This window comes from Leucoraja erinacea, unplaced genomic scaffold (genome assembly GCF_028641065.1).
Source record: "Leucoraja erinacea ecotype New England unplaced genomic scaffold, Leri_hhj_1 Leri_1073S, whole genome shotgun sequence".
In the NCBI taxonomy this organism is placed as follows: Eukaryota; Metazoa; Chordata; class Chondrichthyes; order Rajiformes; family Rajidae; genus Leucoraja; species Leucoraja erinaceus.
Window position 1 is genome coordinate 10,382 of NW_026575312.1, and position 24,095 is coordinate 34,476.

At 53.5% G+C, this 24,095-nt stretch overlaps 1 protein-coding gene across 1 annotated transcript; it reads left to right on the top strand.

Moving 5' to 3' along the window:
- LOC129715244 (V-type proton ATPase subunit S1-like) lies at positions 1-17,750 on the top strand (the record flags this gene model as incomplete). The annotated part of the gene is made up of 7 exons (XM_055665101.1): positions 1-139; positions 7,203-7,329; positions 9,405-9,479; positions 13,143-13,336; positions 14,006-14,046; positions 16,576-16,661; positions 17,631-17,750. Coding segments are annotated over exons 1-7 (756 nt in total), but the record flags the coding sequence as incomplete, so codon positions are not given.
- Positions 17,751-24,095: the final 6,345 nt, after the last annotated feature.

Below are 24,095 nucleotides of genomic sequence, written 5' to 3' on the forward strand. Positions count from 1 at the left end.
ACCGGCCGGTAACGGCAACGACGACGATGGCGGCGGCGGTTGGTCCCGCGGTTTGGCTGCTGGTCCTCGCGCTCGGCTCGACGCCCAGAGGCGGCAGCGGTGCCGCCCGGGTCCCGCTACTCGCCTGGTCCACGGAGGCGTGAGTGGGGGCGGGGAGAATGTGGGGGGAATGAGGGGGGAATGTGGACAGAAAATGGGGGGATTATGAGGGGAATGTTGTCCAAATGTGAGGGGGATGTTGTTAAAATGTGGGGGGGAAATGGGGGGAATATGTGGGGAAAATGAGGGGGAAATTGTCCAGATGTGAGGGGGGAATGAGGGGAATATTGTCCAAATGTGGGGGGGAATGTTGTCAAAATGTGAGAGGGAAAATGTGGGGGAAATGGGGGGAATATTGTCCTAATGTGGGGGGAATGTTGTCAGAAAATGGGGGGAAACATGAGGAGAATGCTGTCCATTTGTGAGGACAAATTGAGGGAATGTTGTCAGAATGTGAGGGGAAAATGGGAGGAATATTGTCCAAATGTGAGGAGGGGGAAATGGGGGGAATATTGTCCAGTTGTGATGGGAAAATGAGGGGAATATTGTCCAAATGTGAGGGGAAATGGGGGCAGAATGTGAGGGCAAATTGAGGGGAATATTGTCCAAAGGTGAGGGCATGGGGGGAATGTTGTCCAAATGTGAGAGGAATGTTGTCAAAATGAGGGGAGAATGTGAGGGGAAATTGAGGGAGATGTTGTCCAAATGTGAGGGAAAATGGGGGGAATATTGTCCTAATGTGGGGGGAATGTTGTCAGAAATGGGGGTGAATGTTGTCCAGATGTGAGGACAAATCGAGGGAATGGTGTCAAAGTGAGGGGGGAATTGAGGAAGATGTTGTCAAAATGTGAGGGAAAATGTCAGGGGAATATGGGGGGAACATTGTCCTAATGTAAGGGGAATGTTGTCTGAAAATGGGGGGAAATTGAGGGGAATGTTGTCAGAATGTGAGGGGAGATTGGGGGGAATATTGTCCAAATGTGAGGGGAATGTTGTCAGAAAATGGGTGTGAATTGAGGGGGATGTTGTCAGAATGTGAGGGGAAAATGGGGGGAATATTGTCCTAATGTGGGGGGGATGTTGTCAGAAAGTGAGGGAAACATGAGGAGGATGCTGTCCATTTGTGAGGACAAATTGAGGGGAATTTGTCAGAATGTGAGGGGAAATGAGGGGAATATTGTCCTAAGGTGGGGGGGATGTTGTCAGAATGTGAGGGGAAAATGTGGGGGAAATGAGGGGAATATTGTCAAAATGTGAGGGGGAAATGAGGGGAATATTGTCAGAAAATGAGGGGAATGTTGGCAAAATGTGAGGGGGAACATGAGGAGAATGTTGTCCAAATGTGAGGGGGGTGTTGTCAAAATGAGGGGAGAATGTGAGGGGGAAATTGAGGGAGATGTTGTCAAAATGTGAGGGAAAATGGGGGGAATATTGTCCAAATGTGGGGGGAATGTTGTCAGAAAATGGGGGGAAACATGAGGAGAATGCTGTCCATTTGTGAGGACAATTTGAGGGAATGTTGTCAGACTGTGAGGGGAATATGTGGGGGAAAATGAGGGGAAAATTGTCCAGATGTGAGGGCAAAATGAGGAGAATGTGGTCAGAAAATTGAGAGGAATGTTGTCAAAATGAGGGGAGAATGTGAGGGGAAATTGAGGGAATATTGTCCAAATGTGGGGGGAACATGAGGAGAATGTGGTCAGAAAATGAGGGGAATGTTGTCCAGATGTGAGGGGGAAATCGAGGGAGATGTTGTCAAAATGTGACGGGAAAATGAGGGGAATATTGTCAGAAAATGGGGGGAACATGAGGAGAATGCTGTCAAAATGTGAGGACAAATTGAGGGAATGTTGTCGAAATGAGGGGAGAATGTGAGGGGGGAATTGAGGGAGATGTCAAAATGGGAGGGGAAATGCTGTCAGAAAATGGGGGGAACATGAGGAGAATGTTGTCAAAATGAGGGGAGAATGTGAGGGAAATTGAGGGAGATGTTGTCAAAATGTGAGGGGAAATGAGATGGCAAAATGTGAGGGGAAATGAGGGGAATATTGTCCAAATGTGAGGGGAATGTTGTCAGAAAATGGGTGTAAATTGAGGGGGATGTTGTCAGAATGTGAGGGGAATGTGTGGCAGAAATGAGGGGTGAATGTTGTCCAGATGTGAGGGGAAAATGAGGTGATTTGAGGAGAATGTGGTCAGAAAATGAGGGGAAAGTTGTCCAGATGTGAGGGGGAAATCGAGGGAGATGTTGTCAAAATGTGACGGGAAAATGAGGGGAATATTGTCCAAATGTGGGGGGAATGTTGTCAAAATGTGAGGGCAAACATGAGGAGAATGCTGTCAAAATGTGAGGACAAATTGAAGGAATGTTGTCAAAATGTGAGGGGAAATGCTGTCAGAAAATGGGGGGAACATGAGGAGAATGTTGTCCAAATGTGAGGGGAATGTTGTCAAAATGAGGGGAGAATGTGAGGGGGAAATTGAGGGAGATGTTGTCCAAATGTGAGGGAAAATGGGGGCAAAATGTGAGGGAAAGTGAGGGGAATGTTGTCCAAATGTGAGAGGAATGTTGTCAGAAAATGGGGGGAAACATGAAGAGAACGCTGTCCATTTGTGAGGACAAATTGAGGGAATGTTGTCAGAATGTGAGGGAAAATGAGGGGAATATGTGGGGAAAATGAGGGGAAAATTGTCTAGATGTGAGGGCAAAATGAGGAGAATGTGGTTAGAAAATGAGGGAGATGTTGTCAAAATGTGAGGGAAAATGAGGGGAATATTGTCCAAATGTGAGGGGAATGTGGACAGAAAATGGGTGTAAAATTGAGGGGAATGTTGTCAGAATGTGAGGGAAAATGGGGGGAATATGTGGGGGAAATGAGGGAAAGTTGTCCAGATATGTGGGGAAAATGAGGGGAATATTGTCAGAAAATGAGGGGAATTATGTCAAAATGAGGGGGGAAAATGGGGGGAATATGGTCAAAATGGGAGGGGAATGTTGTCAGAAAATGGGGGGAAACATGAGGAGAATGTTGACAGAAAATGGGGTGTAAATTGAGGGGGATTTTGTCAGAATGTGAGGGGAAAATGGGGGGGAAAAATGGGGGGAAAGTTGTCCAGATGTGTGGGGGGAAAATGAGGGGAATATTGGCCAAAGGTGAGGGGAAATGGGGGCAAATGGGAGGGGAATATTGTCCAAATGTGAGGGGGAAATGAGGGGAATATTGTCCAAATGTGAGGGCAAATGGGGGGAACATGAGGAGAATGCTGTCCAAATGTGAGGGGGGTGTTGTCAAAATGAGGGGAGAATGTGAGGGGAAATTGAGGGAGATGTTGTCCAAATGTGAGGGGAAAATGGGGGGAATATTGTCCAAATGTGGGGGGAATGTTGTCAAAATGGGAGGGGTACATGAGGAGAATGCTGTCAAAATGTGAGGACAAATTGAGGGAATGTTGTCAGAATGTGAGGGGAAAATGGGAGGAATATTGTCCAAATGTGGGGGGAATGTTGTCAGAAAATGGGGGGAAACATGAGGGGAATGCTGTCCATTTGTGAGGACAAATTGAGGGAATGTTGTCAGAATGTGAGGGAAAATGTGGGGGAAATGAGGGGAAAAGTTGTCCAGATGTGTGAGGGAAATGAGGAGAATGTTGTCAGAAAATGAGGGGGAAAGTTGTCCAAATGTGAGCGGATATTGAGGGAGATGTTGTCAAAATGAGGGGAATGTTGTCCAAATGTGGGGGGGATGCTGTCAAAATGTTGTCAGAAAATGGGGTGAATGTTGGCAAAATGTGAGCGGAAATTGAGGGAGATGTTGTCAAAATGAGGGGAATGTTGTCCAAATGTGGGGGGGATGCTGTCAAAATGTTGTCAGAAAATGGGGTGAATGTTGGCAAAATGTGAGCGGAAATTGAGGGAGATGTTGTCAAAATGAGGGGAATGTTGTCCAAATGTGGGGGGGATGCTGTCAAAATGTTGTCAGAAAATGGGGTGAATGTTGGCAAAATGTGAGGACAAATCGAGGAAATGGTGTCAAAATGAGGGGAATGTGAGGGGGAAATTGAGTGAGATGTTGTCAAAATGTGAGGGGAACATGAGGATAATGCTGTCAAAATGTGAGGAGAATGTTGTCCAAATGTGAGGGGGGTGTTGTCCAAATACGAGGGGAATGTTGTCAAAATGAGGGGAGAATGTGAGGGGAAATTGAGGGAGATGTTGTCCAAATGTGAGGGGAAATGAGGGCAAAATGTGAGGGGAAAATGAGGGGAATATTGTCCAAATGTGCGGGGAATGTTGTCAGAAAATGGGGGGAACATGATGAGAATAATGTCAAAATGTGAAGACTAATTGAGGGAATGTTGTCAAAATGAGGGGAGAATGTGAGGGGGAAATGGGGGGAATGTTGTCAGAAAATGAGGGCAAATTGAGGACAAATTCTGAGGGGAATGTTGTCCAGATGTGTGGGGAAAATGAGGGGATTTGAGGAGAATGTTGTCAGAAAATGAGGGTAATTTGAGGGTAGAATCTGAGGGGGATGTTGTCAGAATGAGGGGAGAATCTGACGGGAAAATGAGGAGAATGTGGTCAGAAAATGAGTGGAGAATGTGAGGGGGAAATTGAGGGAGATGTCCAAATGTGGGGGGAATGTTGTCCAAATGTGGGGGGAATGTTGTCCAAATGTGAGGGGAATGTTGTCCAAATGTGGGGGGAATGTTGTCCAAATGTGGGGGGAATGTTGGCAGAAAATGGGGGGAACATGAGGAGGAATGCTGTCAAACTGTGAAGACTAATTGAGCGAATGTTGTCAGAATGTGAGGGAAAATTAGGGGAATATGTGGGGAAAATGGGGGGAATATTGTCCTAATGTGGGGGGAATGTTGTCCAAATGTGAGGGGAATGTTGTCCAAATGTGGGGGGAATGTTGTCCAAATGTGGGGGGAATGTTGTCCAAATGTGGGGGGAATGTTGTCCTAATGTGAGGGGAATGTTGTCCAAATGTGGGGGGAATGTTGTCCAAATGTGAGGGGAATGTTGTCCAAATGTGGGGGGAAATTGAGGGAGATGTCCAAATGTGAGGGGAATGTTGTCCAAATGTGGGGGGAATGTTGTCCAAATGTGGGGGGAATGTTGTCCAAATGTGGGGGGAATATTGTCCTAATGTGAGGGGAATGTTGTCCAAATGTGGGGGGAATATTGTCAGGAAATGAGGGGGGTGTTGTCAGAATGAGGGGAGAATGTGAGAGGGAAATTGAGGAAGATGTTGTCAAAATGTGAGGGGAACAAACTAGGTGAATGTAGTCAAAATGAGGGGTAAATGTGAGGTGAATGAGGGAGAAATTAGGGGAATATGGGCAAAATGAGGAGAATGTTGTCAGAAATGGAGGGCAAAATCTGAGGGGGATATTGTCAGAATGAGGGGAGAATGTGACGGGAATATGAGGAGAAAAATAGGACAAAATGTGAAGGGAATGTGTGTGAAAATGAGGGGGGGGGGAACTAGGAAAATGAGGAGGAAATTGAGGGGGGTGTGGTCAAAATGTGGGGGAAAACGGGGAAATTAGGACAAAATGTGTGTGGGGGAAATAATGGCAAATGGCGTGGGGGGGGGGCAATATTTAGGGGGAATGTGAGCAGAATGAGGAATGTTAGAGTTCCCCCAGCATATAATGTTTTAAAAGAAAAAGATGGCAAGGTTTGGGAACCAAGAATGATGTGAGAAGTTGCTAGATTAGTTGTAGCTTCGAGAAACAGCGCAGAAACAGGCCATTAGGCCCCTCGAGTCCGTGTCTACCAGCGATCCCTGCACACTAACACTATCCTACACACACACACACACACACACACACACACACACACACACACACACACACACACAGGACAAATTTACATTTTACACCAAGCCAATTACCCTACAATCCCGCACGTCTTTGGAGCGTGGGAGGAAACGGGAAGATCTCGGAGAAAACCCACGGGGAGAAGGTACAAACTCCGCACAGACAGCACCAGTAGTCAGGGTGAAACCCGGGTCTCTGGCGCTGTGAGGCAGTAGCTCTAAGTTTAGTCCAAAAGGGGAAAGGAAGTGTCTCATGATTTACGAAGTGAAGTTGGGCAGGTCCCTCACATGTAACGGAAGAGTAGAGAAGTGAAACAAGGAACCAAGGAGGGTGGAGATATCCTTGGTACACATACCCCCAGCTTGCATTGACTGCACCCAAGTATAGATGGTGGAAAACTTCAATATCACCAATAACTTCTCCTGGATCACCCATATAGAAGCAACGACCAACGTCTCTACTTCCTTACAAGGCTGAGGAGGTTCGGCATGTCCCCTACAACTCTCACCAATTTCCACAGATGCGCCGTAGAAAGCATTTTACCGAGATGCATCACAGCACGGTTTGGGAACAGCTCCATCTAAGACCACAAGAAATCGGACTTTACTGACTTTATCTTGCACTAAACGTTATTCCTTTATCATAGAAACATAGAAACATAGAAATTAGGTGCAGGAGTAGGCCATTCGGCCCTTCGAGCCTGCACCGCCATTTAATATGATCATGGCTGATCATCCAACTCAGTATCCCGTACCTGCCTTCTCTCCATACCCCCTGATCCCCTTGGCCACAAGGGCCACATCTAACTCCCTCTTAAATATAGCCAATGAACTGGCCTCAACTACCCTCTGTGGCAGAGAGTTCCAGAGATTCACCACTCTCTGTGTGAAAAAAGTTCTCCTCATCTCGGTTTTAAAGGATTTCCCCCTTATCCTTAAGCTGTGACCCCTTGTCCTGGACTTCCCCTTGTCCTGGACTTCCCCAACATCGGGAACAATCTTCCTGCATCTAGCCTGTCCAACCCCTCATGCTCCCTTGTCACCCTTACCGGTCGGTGTCAGTTATGAGGAGAAGGCAGGAGAATGGGGTTAGTAGAGAGAGATAGATCGGCCATGATTGAATGGTGGAGTAGACTTGATGGGCTGAACGGCCTAAATCTACTCCTATCACTCATGATCTTGTGTATCCGTGCACCGTAAATGGCTAGATTGTAATCGGGGGGGTATTGTCTTTCCGCTGACTGGGAACCAGAGCACCCGGAGGAAACCCTCGTGGTCACATGTAGAACGTGCAAACTGCCCCTTAACTTGCCTCTCCACCCTCTCCCACAGCTCCTTGTTCGGTTCGCAGGCTGCTCCCAGTGAGGGTCATGTTCTCTCCGGCCTGCAGATGGCCGCCTATCTCAACCCCGCTCTAGCCAAGGGCCCCAAGACCATCGTCTTGTTCCTTCAGGACAAGGTAACCCCATACATAACCTTGCCGGAAACACACACACTTCTTTTCTCTCTCCCCTCTCCTTCTCTCTCTCCCCTCTCCTTCTCTCTCTCCCCTCTCCTTCTCTCTCTCCCCTCTCCTTCTCTCTCTCCCCTCTCCTTCTCTCTCTCCCCTCTCCTTCTCTCTCTCCACTCTCCTCCTCTCTCCCCCCTCTCCTTCTCTCCTCTCTCCCCCTCTCTCCTTCTCTCCTCTCTCTCTCTCTATCTCCCTTCTCCTTCTCTCTCTCTCTCCTTCTCTCTCTCTCCTCTCCTTCTCTCTCTCTCTCTCCTCTCTCTCTCCCCTCTCCTTCTCTCTCTCCCCTTCTCCTTCTCTCTCTCTCCCCTCTCCTCTCCTCTCTCTCTCTCTCTTTCCCCACTCTCTCTCTCTCCCTCTCTATCGCCCCTCGCTCTCCCCCTCACTCTTTCTCTCTCTTATCTCCTTATCTCTCTCCCTTCTCTCTCTCCCCGCCCTCTGCCCTCTCTTCCCCCCTCTCCCCTCTCCTTCTCTCTCTCCCCTCTCCCTCTCTCTCCTCTCTCTCCCCTCTCTCTCTACTCTCTTTCTCGCCTCTCTCTCCCCTCTCTCCTTCTCTCTCTCCCCTCTCCTTCTCTCTCTCTCCCTCTCCGTCTCTCCCTCTCTCTCTCTCTCCTTCTCTCTATCTCTATCCTCTCTCCACTCCCTCCCTCTCCTCTCTCTCCCCTCTCTCCTTCTCTCTCTCCCCTCTCTCTCTCTCTCTCTCTCCCCCTCTCCTTCTCTCTCTCTCCCCTCTCCTCTCTCTCTCCCCTCTCCTTCTCTCTCTCCCCTCTCCTTCTCTCTCTCCCCTCTCCTTCTCTCTCTCCCCTCTCCTCTCTCTCTCTCCCCTCTCCTTCTCTCTCTCCCCTCTCCTTTCTCTCTCTCTCCCCTCTCCTTCTCTCTCTCCCCTCTCCTTCTCCCTCTCTCTCCCCCACTCCCTCTCTCCCTCTTTCTCTCCTCTTTCTCTCTCTCCCCTCCCTCTCACTCTTTCTCTCCTTTCTCCTTCTCTCTCTCCCCTCTCCTTCTCTCTCTCCCCTCTCCTCCTCCTTTCTTCTCTCTCCCCTCTCCTTCTCCCATCTCTCTCTGCCCCCTCTCCCCGCCCCCCTCTCTCTCTCCCCTCTCCTTCTCCTCTCTCTCTCCCCTCTCCTTCTCTCTCTCTCCTTCCCTCCTCTCCTTCTCTCTCTCCCCTCTCCTCTCTCTCTCTCTCTCTCGCCCCCTCTCCTCTCTCTCTCTCCCCTCTCCCTTCTCTCTCTCCCCCTGTCTCTCCCTCTCTCCCCCTTCTCCCTCCTCTCCTCTCGTCTCCCCTTTCCCCTTTCCCTCTTCTCTCTCCATCCTCTCCTCTCCTCCTCTCCTCCTCTCCTTCTCCCCTTCTCTCTCTCCCTCTCCCTTCTCTCTCTCCCCCTTTCCCCCTCCTCTCTCCTTCTCTCTCTCCTCTCCGTTCTCTCTCCCCTCTCTCTCTCCCCTCTCTCTTTCTCTCCCTCTCTCTCCCCCCCTCCCCCCTCTCTCTCTCTCTCTCCCTCTCCTTCTTCTCCTCTCTCCCTCTCTCTCTCCTCTCTCCCTCTCCTTCTCTCTCTCCCTCTCCTTCTCTCTTCTCTCTCTCTCTCTCTCTCCCTCTCCTCTCTCTCTCCCTCTCCTTCTCTCTCCCCTCTCTCTCCCTCTCCCCTCTCCTTCTCTCTCCCCTCTCCTTCTCTCTCCCCTCTCTTTCTCTCTCTCTCCCCTCTCCTCTCTCTCTCCCTCCTCTCTCACTATCTCCCCTCTCCTTCTCTCTCTCCCCTCTCCTTCTCTCTCTCCCCTCCCCTTCTCTCTCCCACTCTCCCCTCCTCTCTCTCTCTCTCCCTCCTCTCTCTCCCTCCTCCCCTCCTCTCTCCCCTCTCCTTCTCTCCTCTCTCTCTCCCCCTCTCCTTCTCTCCCCCCCCTCCTTCTCTCCCTTCTCTCCCCCCTCCCGGTCCCACATAAAGGACCCAACAGGGGTGGAGGGGAGGGGAGGAGAGGGGGGGAATCACCACAGCGGCAACTCACAGCCCCGCCTCTCCCCTCCCATGTGTCCACAGCTCAGTGTCGACGACTTCACCGCGTACGGTGGTGTGTACGGGAACCGGCAGGACAGCGCCTTCCCCAGCCTGCAGGTAATGGCAACCCCCCCCCCTCTCCCTCCCGTCGCAGGGTAACACTGGGGTACAGTATTGGTGGTGACGGGAGTGTGTGTGTGTGTGTGTATAACACTGGGTTAAGGCATGGGCGGGGGCGGGAGTGTGTGTGTGTGTGTGTATAACACTGGGACACAGTATTGGTGGGGACGGGAGTGTGTGTGTGTGTGTGTATAACACTGGGATACAGTACTGGTGGGGACGGGAGTGTGTGTGTGTGTGTATAACACTGGGATACAGTACTGGTGGGGACGGGAGTGTGTGTGTGTGTGTATAACACTGGGATACAGTACTGGTGGTGACGGGAGTGTGTGTGTGTGTGTGTGTATAACACTGGGATACAGTACCGGTGGTGATGGGAGTGTGTGTGTGTATATAACACTGGGACACAGTAATGTGTGGGGACGGGAGTGTGTGTGTGTGTGTATAACACTGGGATACAGTAATGGTGGGGACGGGAGTGTGTGTGTGTGTGTATAACACTGGGATACAGTATTGGTGGGGACGGGAGTGTGTGTGTGTGTGTGTGTGTGTGTAACACTGGGGTACAGTACCGGGGGGGACGGGAGTGTGTGTGTGTGTGTAACACTGGTGTGTATAACACTGGGTACAGTAGTGTGTGTGTGTGTGTGTAACACTGGGGTACTGTTGTGTGTGTGTGTAACAATGTGTACAGTAGTGTGTGTGTGTGTGTATAACACTGGGATACAGTACTGGTGGTGACGGGAGTGTGTGTGTGTGTGTGTATAACACTGGGATACAGCACTGGTGGGGGACGGGAGTGTGTGTGTGTGTGTAACACTGGGGAACAGTACCGGTGGGGATGGGAGTGTGTGTGTGTGTGTATATAACACTGGGACACAGTAATGGTGGGGACGGGAGTGTGTGTGTGTGTGTATAACACTGGGATACAGTAATGGTGGGGACGGAGTGTGTGTGTGTGTGTGTATAACACTGGGATACAGTATTGGTGGGGACGGGAGTGTGTGTGTGTGTAACACTGGGTACAGTAGTGTGTGTGTATGTATAACACTGGGTACAGTAGTGTGTGTGTGTGTATAACACTGGGTACAGTATTGTGTGTGTATGTAACGGGAGGGTGTGTGTGTGTGTGTGTGTGTGTAACACTGGGGAACAGTACCGGTGGGGACGGGAGTGTGTGTGTGTGTGTAACACTGGGGAACAGTACCGGTGGGGACGGGAGTGTGTGTGTGTGTGTAACACTGGGGAACAGTAATGGTGGGGACGGGAGAGTGTGTGTGTGTGTGTATAACACTGGGATACAGTACTGGTGGTGACGGGAGTGTGTGTGTGTGTGTGTATATAACACTGGGATACAGCACTGGTGGGGACGGGAGTGTGTGTGTGTGTGTAACACTGGGGTACAGTACCGGTGGGGACGGGTCTGTGTGTGTGTGTGTAACACTGGGGTACAGTACTGGTGGGGACGGGAGTGTGTGTGTGTGTGTGTGTAACACTGGGGTACAGTATTGTGGTGGGGACGGGAGTCTGTGTGTGTGTGTAACACTGGTATAGTACTGGTGGGGGCAGGTCTGTGTGTGTGTGTGTAACACTGGTACAGTACTGGTGGGGACGAGTGCGTGTGTGTGTGTGTAACACTGGGGAACAGTACCGGTGGGGACGGGAGTGTGTGGGTGTGTGTAACACTGGGGCACAGTAATGGTGGGGACGGGAGTGTGTGTGTGTGTGTGTATAACACTGGGATACAGTACTGGTGGTGACGGGAGTGTGTGTGTGTGTGTATAACACTGGGATACAGTACTGGTGGGGACGGGAGTGTGTGTGTGTGTGTGTATGGCGTGGAGGGACGTGGTGGGGGGGGTGGGGGGGGGGTGTGTGTGTGTGTGAGACTGGGATACGGTGAAGGTGGGGACGGGGGGGGGTGTGTGTGTGTGTGTATAACACTGGGATACAGTATTGGTGGGGACGGGAGTGTGTGTGTGTGTGTGTATAACACTGGGATACAGTACTGGTGGTGACGGGAGTGTGTGTGTGTGTATAACACTGGGATACAGTACCGGTGGGGACGGGAGTGTGTGTGTGTGTATATAACACTTGGGATACAGCACCGGTGGGGACGGGAGTGTGTGTGTGTGTTGTATAACACTGGGATACAGTACTGGTGGGGACGGGAGTGTGTGTGTGTGTATATATATGGGTTCTGGGGGAGTGTGTGTGTGTGTGTGTATAACACTGGGGATACAGTACTGGTGGGGACGGGGGTGTGTGTATAATACTGGGATACAGTACTGGTGGGGACGGGAGTGTGTGTGTGTGTGTATAACACTGGGATACAGTACTGGTGGTGACGGGAGTGTGTGTGTGTGTGTATATGTGTGTGAGTGTGTGTGTGTGTGTGTGTGTGTGTGTGTGTGTGTGTGTGTGAGAGAGTGTGTGTGACCCCGGGAATGTGTGTGTGTGGGAGTGTGTGTGTGTGTGTGTGTGTGTGTAACACTGGTGTCCAGTACTGTGTGGGGACAGGTGTGTGACTGTGTGTGTGTGTGTGTATAACACTGGGATACAGTACTGGTGGGGACGGGAGTGTGTGTGTGTGTGTGTAACACTGGGGTACAATATTGGTGGGGACGGGTGTGTGTGTGTGTATAACACTGCGGTACATTGCTGGTGGGGACGGGAGTGTGTGTGTGTGTATAAGACTGGGGCACAGTATTGGTGGGGACGGGAGTGTGTGTGTGTGTGTATAACAGTGGGATACAGTATTGGTGGGGACGGGAGTGTGTGTGTGTGTGTGTATAACAGTGGGATACAGTAATGGTGGGGACGGGAGTGTGTGTGTGTGTGTGTGTGTGTGTAACACTGGAGTACAGTATTGGTGGGGACGGGAGTGTGTGTGTGTGTGTGTATAACACTGGGATACAGTACTGGTGGGGACGGGAGTGTGTGTGTGTGTGTGTGTATGAGTATAGAAGCTGTGTGTATGTGTATGAGTATAGAAGCTGGGATGTAATGTTAAAATTGTACAAGGCATTGGCGAGGCCAAATCTGGAGTAGGGTGTACAATTTTGGTCGCCAAATTATAGGAAGGATGTCAACAAAATAGAGAGAGTACAGAGGAGATTTACTAGAATGTTGCCTGGGTTTCAGCAACTAAGTTGCAGAGAAAGGTTGAACAAGTTAGGGCTTTATTCTTTGGAGCGCAGAAGGTTAAGGGGGGACTTGATAGAGGTCTTTAAAATGATGAGAGGGATAGACAGAGTTGATGTGGACAAGCTTTTCCCTTTGAGAATAGGGAAGATTCAAACAAGAGGACATGACTTCAGAATTAAGGGACAGAAGTTTAGGGGTAATATGAGGGGGAACTTCTTTACACAGAGAGTGGTGGCGGTGTGGAATGAGCTCCCAGTGGAAGTGGTGGAGGCAGGTTCATTGGTATCATTTAAAAATAAATTGGATAGGCATATGGATGAGAAGGGAATGGAGGGTTATGGTATGAGTGCAGGCAGGTGGGACTAAGGGGAAAAACAGTTGTTCGGCATGGACTTGTAGGGCCGAGATGTCCTGTTTCCGTGCTGTAATTGTTATATGGTTATATGGTTATATAACACTGGGGTACAGTAATGGTGGGGACGTGACTGTAACACTGTCCTCTCTCCATTACAGGCAGCCCTGGATTCCTCTGCCTCCTCGCTGGTCCTGCCTGCAGTTGACTGGCGCGCCGCCACCACTCTGCTCCCCACCCTGCAGGTGGCTGTGGGTGCTGGACCCCTCTACGTGGACCAGCTGACCATCCGGGAGCTCAGGCTCAACGCCAGTGTCCCCTCCCTACTGGTCGTCAACTTGCCCTACACCTCGAGGTGAGTCCGGGCCCCCTCCACTCCCCTCTCTCTGTCTGCCTCTCTCTCCCCCCCCCCTCCACCTCTCAGTTCTACCGCTGCACCATCGAGAGCATCCTTACCAACTGCATCACAGTATGGTATGGCAACTGCTCTGTCTCCGACTGGAAGGCCTTGCAGAGGGTGGTGAAAATTGCCCAACGCATCACCGGTTCCTCGATCGCTCCCCTCCATTGAGTCTGTCCAAAGCAAGCGCTGTCTGCGGAGGGCGCTCAGCATCGCCAAGGACTGCTCCCACCCCAACCATGGACTGTTTACCATCCGGGAGGTGCTACAGGTCTCTCCGTTGCCGAACCAGCAGGTCGAGGAACAGCTTCTTCCCGGCGGCTGTCACTCTACTCAACAACGTACCTCGGTGACTGCCAATCACCACCCCCCCGACACTTATTATTATTTATTCAAATCATTTGCTATGTCACTCTTCCAGGGAGATGCTAAATGCATTTCGTTGTCTCTGTACTGTACACTGACAATGACAATTAAAATTGAATCTGAATCAGTGTCTGCCTATGTCCCTCTCTCCTCCCCCTTCCCCCAATGTCAGATCCCCGGAGCCTCCGGCGTTGCCGCTGCCTCCGGCTTGCGATGGAGATTCACTCTCTAACCCGTCTCCGTGTCTTTCCTTCCCAGCTCCATCCTGATCCGTCCAAAGGAAGCTCTAACTGCCAACGGTACGTGTTGCCTTCCCCTCCCCTCCCCCTCCGGGTACAAAGACAGCCGTGTATACAGCAGCTCGCCAGATACAGGCTCAGCCAGCACAGTGGCGCAGCGGTAGAGACCCAGGTTCCCTCCTGACCACGGGTGCTGTCCTTACAGAGTTTGCACCTTCTGGGTGTCATGGTACACCAGTCATTGAAGGTAGGCATGCAGGTGCAGCAGGCAGTAAAGAAAGCGAATGGTATGTTAGCTTTCATTGCAAAAGGATTTGAGTCTAGCAGGGAGGTTCTACTGCAGTTGTACAGGGTCTTGGTGAGACCACACCTGGAGTATTGCGTACAGTTTTGGTCTCCTAATCTGAGGAAGGACATTCTTGCCATAGAGGATTTGAGTCTAGGAGCAGGGAGGTTCTACTGCAGTTGTACAGGGTCCTGGTGAGACCACACCTGGAGTATTGCGTACAGTTTTGGTCTCCTAATCTGAGGAAGGACATTCTTGCCATAGAGGATTTGAGCCTAGGAGCAGGGAGGTTCTACTGCAGTTGTACAGGGTCTTGGTGAGACCACACCTGGAGTATTGCGTACAGTTTTGGTCCCCAAATCTGAGGAAGGACATTCTTGCCATAGAGGGAGTGCAGAGAAGGTTCACCAGACTGATTCCTGGGATGTCAGGACTTTCATATGAAGAAAGACTGGATAGACTCGGCTTGTACTCGCTAGAATTTAGGAGATTGAGAGGGGATCTTATAGAAACTTACAAAATTCTTAAGGGGTTGGACAGGCTAGATGCAGGAAGATTGTTAGGGAAGTCCAGGACAAGGGGTCACAGCTTAAGAATAAGGGGGAAATCCTTTAAAACCGAGATGAGAAGAACTTTTTTCACACAGAGAGTGGTGAATCTCTGGAACTCTCTGCCGCAGAGGGTAGTTGAGGCCAGTTCATTGGCTATATTTAAGAGGGAGTTAGATGTTGCCCTTGTGGCTAAGGGGATCAGTGGGTATGGAGAGAAGGCAGGTACGGGATACTGAGTTGGATGATCAGCCATGATCATATTGAATGGGGTGCAGGCTCGAAGGGCCGAATGGCCTACTCCTGCACCTAATTTCTATGTTCTCCCCGTGACCGCGTGGGTTTACACCGGGTGCTCCGGATTCCTCCCACACTCCAAAGACGTGCGGGCTTGTAGATTAGAAACATAGAAATTAGGTGCAGGAGTAGAGGCCATTCGGCCCTTCGAGCCTGCACCGCCATTCAATATGATCATGGCTGATCATCCAACTCAGTATCCCGTACCTGCCTTCTCTCCATACCCTCTGATCCCCTTAGCCACAAGGGCCACATCTAACTCCCTCTTAAATATAGCCAATGAACTGTGGCCTCAACTACCCTCTGTGGCAGAGAGTTCCACAGATTCACCACTCTCTGTGTGAAAAAGTTCTTCTCATCTCGGTTTTAAAGGATTTCCCCCTTATCCTTAAGCTGTGACCCCTTGTCCTGGACTTCCCCAACATCGGGAACAATCTTCCTGCATCTAGCCTGTCCAACCCCTTAAGAATTTTGTAAGTTTCTATAAGATCCCCCCCCTCAATCTCCTAAATTCTAGAGAGTATAAACCAAGTCTATCCAGTCTTTCTTCATAAGACAGTCCTGACATCCCAGGAATCAGTCTGGTGAACCTTCTCTGCACTCCCTCTATGGCAATAATGTCCTTCCTCAGATTAGGAGACCAAAACTGTACGCAATACTCCAGGTGTGGTCTCACCAAGACCCTGTACAACTGCAGTAGAACCTCCCTGCTCCTAGACTCAAATCCTTTTGCAATGAAAGTTAACATACTATTCGCTTTCTTCACTGCCTGCTGCACCTGCATGCCTACCTTCAATGACTGGTGTACCATGACACCCAGGTCTCGCTGCATCTCCCCCTTTCCCAATCGGCCATTAATCTGGCTCGGGGGAAAAAGTGTGTAAATTGTCCCTAGTGTGTGTGTGTGTGGGATAGTGCTAGTGTTCAGGGTGATCGCTGGTCGGCATGGACTTGGTGGGCAGAAGGGCCAGTTTCTGTGCTGTATCTCTAAAGTTAACTAAGCATCGATCTGGGCCCCATATCTGAGGAAGAATGTGCTGATGTTGGAGAGGGTCGAGAGGAAAATGATCCCAGGAGCCAGTGGATTAATGTACGATGAGCGTTTAACGGCACTGGGCCTGTAGTCGCTTGTGTTTAGAAGGATGAGGGTCAGAAGAAGGGTTTTGGCCCGAAACGTTGCCCATTTCCTTCGCTCCATAGATGCTGCTGCAACCGCTGAGTTTCTCCAGCAATTTTGTCCACCCGAGGGGGGGACCTCATTGAAACGTACGGAATAGTGGACGGCCCGGATAGAGTGGATGTGGAGAGGATGTTTCCACTAGTGGGAGAGTCTAGAGTCTAGGACCAGAGGCCACACACAGCCTCAGAATTAAAGGACCTTCCTTTAGGATGGAGATGAGGAGGGATATCTTTAGCCAGAGGGCGGGGAATCTGACGGATTTTCTTGCTGCTCCGCAGACAACATCGTGGGGAAGGTGCTGGAAGTTCTGAAACGGGAGGGGGTCCCGTTTACAGCCGTTCTCACCGGCTCCAGACCATCCCGGGTAAGCAGCGATAGTTTCGTTCTCATCTGACCCCCCCTCTTGCCCAATCCCTCCCACTCTCTCTGCCTCCCCCCCCCCTCCTCTCTCTCCCCCCCCTCCTACCTCTCTCCCCCTTCCTCCACTCTCCCCCTTCCTCCACTCTCCCCCTTCCTCCTCCCTCCCCTTCCTCCCCCCCTCCCCTTCCTCCACCCTCCCCTTCCTCCACCCTCCCCTTCCTCCACCCTCCCCTTCCTCCACCCTCCCCTTCCTCCCACTCTCCCCCTCTCCTCCTCCTCACTCTCCCCCTTCCTCCTCTCTCCCCCCCTCCTCTCTCTGCCCCCACTCCTACCTCTCTCCTCCCCCTTCCTCCTCTCTCCCCCTTCCTCCTCTCTCCCCCTCCCTCCCTCTCTCCCCCTCCCTCCCTCTCTCCCCCTTCCTCCACTCTCTCCCCTTCCTCCTCCCTCCCCTCTCTCTCTCCCCCCCCTCTCTCTCCTCCACATGGTCATGTTAGAGCTGCCAGAGACCAGCCTGTCACCAGCTACTGGGGACCTGTTGTAGAGTGTGTGGGGGTCTGTTCCAGCTAATGTGTCTCTCTCTCCCTCTCTTAACCTCCCTCTCTCTTTCTCTCTCTCTCTCTCTCCCTCCCCCTCCCTCTCTCCCCCCTCTCTCTCTCCCTCATCCCTCCCCCCCTCCCCTCTCTCTCCCCCTCCCTCTCTCTCTCCCCCCCCCCTCACCCTTCTCTCTCTCCCCCTCCCTCTGTCTCCCCCTTCTCTCTCTCTCTCCCCGTGTGACTCCTCTCCTCCCCTCTCTCTCTCTCTCTCTCTCTCTCTCCTCTCCCCCCCTCATCTCTCTCTCTGCCTCCCCCTCTCTCTCTCCCCCCCTCCTCCCCCTATCTCCCCCCCTCCCTCTGTCTCCCCTTCTCTCTCTCTCACCATGTGACTCTCCCTCTCTCTCCCCGTGTGACTCTCCTCTCTCACCCCCCCCCCGCAGGTGTCTGTGGGTGACGTGGACCATTGGGGATGTCCTCGCGGAGGCTGCTGGAGGTGGGGTCGGAGGTTGGGGGCAGCCGGGACCCCCCACCCACCGCTTGGCCTACAACTAGAGCGGAGCGGCCGCCCCTGCATCCTGCTCTGGGCCTCCAGCCTGGGCCTGAGCCGGACCGGGACTCCCCTCACCGACCTGACCTGACAACCTCACGTTCAGCCCCCAGCCCTCCGTCACTCTGGCCGGCTCTCCGCCTGTAGCAACCACAGCGCCCAGTACGTGGGGGGGGGTGGGGAGAGTGGGGGGGGGAGAGGGTGAGGTGGATGGGAGGGGGAGAGGGAGTGGGAGTGTGTTGAAGGGGGAGATGCATTTCGTTGTCTCTGTACTGTACACTGACAATGACAATTAAATTTGAATCAGAGAGTGGGGAAAGGAGGGAGGGGGAGAGAGAAGGAATGGGGAAAGCAGGGAGGGTGTGGAGGAGGGAGTGAGGAGAGAGGGTTGAAGGGGGAGAGAGTGTATGGGAGGGGGAGAGTGATTGTGTTGACGGGGGAAAGTGGGGAAAGGAGGTGAGGGGGAGAGAGAAGGAATGGGAAAGCAGGTAGGGTCTGTGTGAGGAGGGAGTGAGAGAGGGTTGAAGGGGTTAAGAGGGGAGGGGGTGAGGGAGTGTGTTGAAGGGGGAGAGAGTTGGGAATGAGGGAGGGTGTGGAGGAGGGAGTGAGAGAGATGGGTTGAGAAGTGGAGAGAGGTGAGAGGCTGGAAGGAGGAAGAAGCAGGGAGATTTAGAGAATCCTGGGGAAATTGGGCAGGGAGGGTGTGTAGGAGGGAGTGAGAGAGGGTTGAAGGGGGAGTGAGAGAGGGTTGAAGGGGAGAGGGAGTGTGTTTGAAGGGGGAGAGAGTGGGAAATGAGGATGGGGGGGAGAGAAGGATGGGAAAGCCAGGGGAGGTGTGGAGGAGGAGTGAGAGAGGATGGTTGAAGGGGGAGAGGGAGTGTGTTGAATGGGGAGAGATTGGGGAAAGGAGGGAGGGGAGAGAAGTAATTGGGGAAGCAGGGAGGGTGGTGGAGGGGTGGGTGAGAGAGGTGGTTGAAGGGGAGGGAGAGAGAAGGATGTGGGGAAAGCGTTTTTTGGGTGTGGAAGGAGGGAGCTGGAGAGGTTGAAGGGGGAGAGTGGAGGGGGTAGGGTCGTTTTGCTTGACTTGGGGAGAGATCTGGGGAAAGGATTGAGCAGGTTTAGAATCTTCTCAGTGGGCAAAGCGAGGTCGGGTGTGGAGGAGGGGGTTCCTATGAGAGGGTTGATTGGGAGAGAGTGTTGAAAAGGGAGGGAGGGAGCAGGGAGGTGAGGAGGGTTGTAGGAGGGGGATGGCGGGGAGTGGTAGGGGTAGGAGTAGGTCCAGTGGAGCGGGTGGTAGAGTGGTGATTGGGTGAGGACTCTCTCCGAGGGGTGGGGTTTGGGGAACTGGAGGGGTGGGTTTGTGGATTGTATTCTCACCCTGTCTGTCTGTGTCTGTCTCTGTCCCCCAGGCTGGTGCTGAGTTACAGCAATGTGGAGAAAATTGGGAGAGGTGAAGATCACGTGACTTTCCCCTTCTCCTCTTTCCTCCTCTCCCCCCCCCCCCCCCCCCCCCCCCCCATCTCTGATGGATGTTTATGTAAATTATGTTGTGTGTTGGGTCTATGTGTTTGTAATGTATTGCTGCTGGCGAAACGCCCATTTTTTTTTGGACCTCAAGGGTCCAAATGACAATTAAATGGTCCCCTTCTCTCCCCTCTTCTCTTCTTGTATCCCTTCTCTCTCTTCCCTCGCTTGTATTCCCCTTTTCCTCTCTTCTCGCATCACCCCCCTCTCCCCTCATTCTCCCTCGTCTCTCTCTCTATTCCCTCTCAGTTCCCCCTCTCCTCTCTCCCTCTTTATCTCTTCCCACTCCTCCTCTCTCCTCCCTCTTCTCTCCTCTCCCTCCCTCTTCTCTCTCCCCAGTCCCCTCCCCTCCCCCCTCTTTCCCTCTCTCCTCCTCTCCTCTCCCGCCCGTTTAAGGTTCCCATCTCCCTATTCTCCCTCCCCCTCCAGTTTTCTTCCCTCTCCTCTAAGCGCCCTCCCCCTTCTCGATGTCCCTCCGCCCCTATCTTCCTTCTCACCCTCCTCTCAGGGTGGAGATTCAGGTCGGCAACCGCCTCCCCTCCCTCTCCTCTTCCACCTCCCTCTACGCCTCCTCCTCTCTTCTCTCCTCTTTCCCCTTATCCTCTATCCCCCTCCCTCTCCTCTCCTCTCCTCTCTTTCCTCTCCTCTCCCTCCTCCTCTCCTCTCCCTTCTCTCCCCTCTCCTCTCTCCCCCCCTCTCCTCTTCCTCCTCCTTCCCTTCCTCCTTTTTCTTCCTCTCCCCTCCCCTCCCCTCCCTCCCCTCCTCCTCTTCTCCTCTCCCTCTCCTCCTCCCCCCTCCTCCCTCCCCTCTCCCCTCGTCTCCTCCTCTTTCTCCTCTCCCCCTCCCTCCTCTCCTCCCCTTTCCTCTCCTCTCCTCTCCTCTCCTCTCCTCTCCTCTCTCTCTCCTCTCCCTCCTCTCCTCCCTCTCCTCTCCCCTCTCCTCCCCTCTCCTCTCCTCCCCCCCCTCCCCCCTCCTTCTCTCCTCCCCCTCCCCTCCCCCTCCCCTCTCCTCCTCCTCTCCTCCTCCTCTCCTCTTCTCCCCCTCCCTCCTCCCCCTCCTCCCTCCTCCTCTCCTCTCCTCTTCTTCCTCCACCCCTCCCCCCCTCTCCTCTCCCTCCTCTCCCCCCCCTCCCTCCTCTCTTTCCCTCCTCTCCTCCCCCTCTCTCTTCCTCCCCCTCTCTCCTCCCTCCCTCCCTCCCTCCCTCTCCTCCTTCTCCTCCCCTCTCCTCTCCTCCCCCCACATCTCTTCTCATATCTTCTGCTCTCTCCTGTCCTCACCTCTCCTCCCCTCTCCTCTCCTCCCCTCTCCTCTCCCCCCTCTCTCCCCTCTCTCCCTCCTCTCCCTCTCCCCTCCTCCTCCTCTCTCCTCCCTCTCTCCCTCCCCTCCCTCTCCTCTCCCTCTCCCTCTCCTTCCTCTCTCTTCTCCTTCTCCTCTCCCCTTTCTTTCTCTCCCTCCTCTCTCCCTCCCTCCCTCTCCCTCCCTCTCCCCTCTCTTCTCCCCTCCTCCCTCTCCCCCTTCCTCCCCTCTCTCCTCTCCCCTCCTCCCCCTTCCTCCTCCTTTTTCTTCTCTTCTCCTCTCCTCTTCCTCTCCCTCTCTCCCTCCTCTCCTCCCTCTCCTCTCCTCTCTCCCTCCCTCTCCCCTCCTCCTCCCTCCCTCTCCTCTCCTCTCTCCTCTCCCTCTCTCCTCCTCCCCCTCTCTTCTTCCTCCTCCCTCCTCTCCCCTCCTCTCCTCTCCTCTCTCTCTCACGTCAAAATCTCTCTCTATTTCTCTGTCGAAATCTCTCTCTCCTCTCTGTCTCTCTCCACCTCTCTCTCTACTTCTCTGTCGAAATCTCTCTTCTCTCTCCACCTCTCTCTCTCTACTTCTGTCGAAATCTCTCTCTCCTCTCTCTCCTCTCCTCTCTCTCTCCTCCCTCTCCTCTCTCCTCCTCTCTCTTCCTCTTCTCTCCCTCCCTCTCCCTCCCTCTCTCTCTTCTCCTCTCCCTCCCTCCTCCCTCTCCTCCCCCCCTCCTCTCTCTCTCTATCTGTCTCTCTCCCTCTCTCTCCCTCTCTCTTCTCCTCTCCTCTCCCTCCCTCTCCCCTCCTCCTCCCCTCTCCTCTTCCTCTCTCTCCCCCCTCCTCTCCTCTCCTTCTTCCCCTCCTCTCCTCCCCTCTCCCTCTCCTCTCCCCTCCTCCCCCCTCCTCTCTCCTCTCTCCCCTTTCCTCTCCTCTCCTCTCCTCTCCTCTCTCCTCTCCCCTCCCTCCTTTCTCTCTTCCTCTTCTCTCCCCCCTCTTCTTTCTTCTCCCCCCTCTTTCCTCCCTCTCCCTCTCTCTCTTTCCTCTCCTCTCTCCTCCTCCTCCCCCTCATCTCCTCTCTTCTCCTCCCTCTCCCTCCCTTCTCTTCTTCCTCTCTCTCTCCTCTCCTCCTCTCCTCTCCCTCTCCTCTCCTCTCCTCTCCTCCCTTCTCATCCCCTCTCTTCTCCTCTCCTCTCCTCTCCTCTCCTCTCCTCTCCTCCTCTCCTCCTCTCCCTCCTTCCTCCCCTCCCTCTCTCCTTCTCTTCTCCTCTCCTCTCCTCCTCCTCTCTCTCCCCTCTCCCCCTCCCTCTCTCTTCTCTCCTCCTCTCCTCTCCTCTCTCTCTCTTCTTCCTTTCCTCTCCCTCTCTCCTCCCCCCTCCCCCTCTCTCTCTCCTCTCCTCTCCTCTCCCTCCTCCTCTCTCTCTCTCTCTCCCTCCTCTCTCTCCCCTCTCTCTCCTCTCTCCTCTCTCTCTCTCCTCTCCTCTCTCTCTCTTCCCCTCTCCTCTCTATCTCCTCCTCTCCCCTCTCTCCTCCTCTCTCCCTGTCTCTCTTTTCTCTCTCACTCCCCTCCTCTCCCCTCCCTCTCTCCCTCCCCTCCCTCTCTCCTCTCCCTCTCTCTTCCTCTCCTCTCCTCCTTCTCTCTCTCTCTCTTCTCTCTCTCTCTCCTCTCCTCCTCCTCTCTCTCCCTCTCTCCTCCTCTCCCCCCCCTCTCTCCCAAGGTTCTAGGACCAGAATGAGGCCATTCGGCCCATCGAGTCCACTCTGTCATTCAATCATGGCTAATCGATCTCTCCCTGCCGCTCCCTTTCTGTCCCCGTTCTCTCCTCTCCTCCCTTCCCCTCTCCTCCCCTCTCCTCCTCTCCTCTCTCCCCTCTCCTCTCTCCTCCTCCTCTCTCTCTCCTCCTCTCTCTCTCCCCTCTCCTCCTCTTTCCTCCTCTCTCTCCCCTCCTCCTCTCTCTCCTCCCTCTCTCTCCTCTCCCCTCTCTCTCTCCTCCTCTCCCCTCCCTCTCCTCTCTCTCCCATCCTCACTCCATCCTCCCTCCCCTCCACTCTTCCCTTCTCTCTTCCCCCTCTTCCTCTCTCCTCTCCTCCCCTCTCTCTCTCCTTCTCTCTCTCTCTTCGCCAAGAGTCGCTCAAAAAAATCTCTCTATCTATCTATCAATCTATCTCTCTCTCTCTCTCCTTCTCTCCCTCTCTTCCCTCTCCTGTCCATCTCTCCTCCTCCCTCTCCCCTCTCCTCTCCTCCTCTCTCCCTCCTCTCCCTCTCCCTCTCCTCTCCCTCCTCCTCCCTCTCTCTCTCCTCTCCCTCCCTCTCCCCTCCTCTCCTCTCTCCTCTCTCTCTCTCTTCCCTCTCTCTCTCCTCCCTCCTCTCCTCTCTCTCCCCTCTCTCCCTCCCCCTCTTCCTCTCTCTCCTCCTCTCCTCTCCCTCCCCTCTCTCCTCCCCCTCCCTCTCCTCTCCTTTCCTCCCCTCTCTCCCCTCCTCTCTCCTTCCCCTCCCTCTCCCTCTCCTTCTCTCCTTCTCTTCCTCCTCTCCTCTCCCTCTCTCCTCTCCCTCTCCCCTCCCTCTCCTCTCCTCCCTCTCTTCTCCCTCTCTTCTCCTCTCCCTCTCTCTTCTCCTCCTCTCCTCTCCTCTCTCTCTCCCCTCCTCCTCTCTCTCCCTCTCTCTCTCCCTTTCTCTCTCTCTCCCCCTCCTCTCCCTCCCTCTCTCCCCCTCCCTCTCTCTTCTCTCTTTGTTCTAGAAACATAGAAACATAGAAATTAGGTGCAGGAGTAGGCCATTCTCTCCCTCTCCTCTCTCTCTTCGCACCCCCTCTCTGATCATGGTTCTATGTTCTATCTTCCTCTCTCTCCTCTCCCTCTCCCCCTCCCCCTCTCCCCTCCCCTCTCCTCTCTCCTCTCCCTCCTCCCTCTCCCTCCTCCTTCTCTCTTTCCCTCCCACTCTCTCACCTTCTCTCTCTCCCTCTCACCTCTCTCCCTCCCTCTCCCCTCTCTCTTTCCCTCCCACTCTCTCCTTCCCTCTCTCCTCCCTCCTCCCTCTCCTCTCCTCTCTCTCTCCTCCCCTCCCCTCTCCTCCCTCCCTCTTCTCTGCCTCTCCTCTCCCTCTCCTCTCTTCCTCTCTCCCCCTCTCCTCCCCCCTCCCCTCCCCCCCTTTCCCCTTTCTCTTTCCCCCTCCTCTCCTCCCCCTTCCTCCTTCCCTCCCCCTCCTCTCCTCTCTCCCTCCTCCCTCTCTCCTCCTCCTCTCTCTCCTCTCTCCCTCCTCTCCTCTCCTCTCTCCTTCCTCTCCTCTCCTCTCCCTCCTCCTCTCTCTCTCCCTCCCCTCTCTCCTCTCCTCCTCCCTCCTCCTCTCCTCTCCTCCTCTCTCCTCTCTCCCCTCCTCTCCTCTCCCTCCCTCCTCTCCCCTCTCTCCTCCTCTCCTCCCCTCCTCCCTCCCTCCTCCTCCTCTCCTCCTCCTCTCCTCCCCTCCCCCCTCCCTCTCTCTCCCTCCTCTCTCCTCCTCCTCCCTCTCCTCTCCCTCTCTCTCTCCTCTCTCTCTCCTCTCTCTCCCTCCCTCTCTCTCCTCC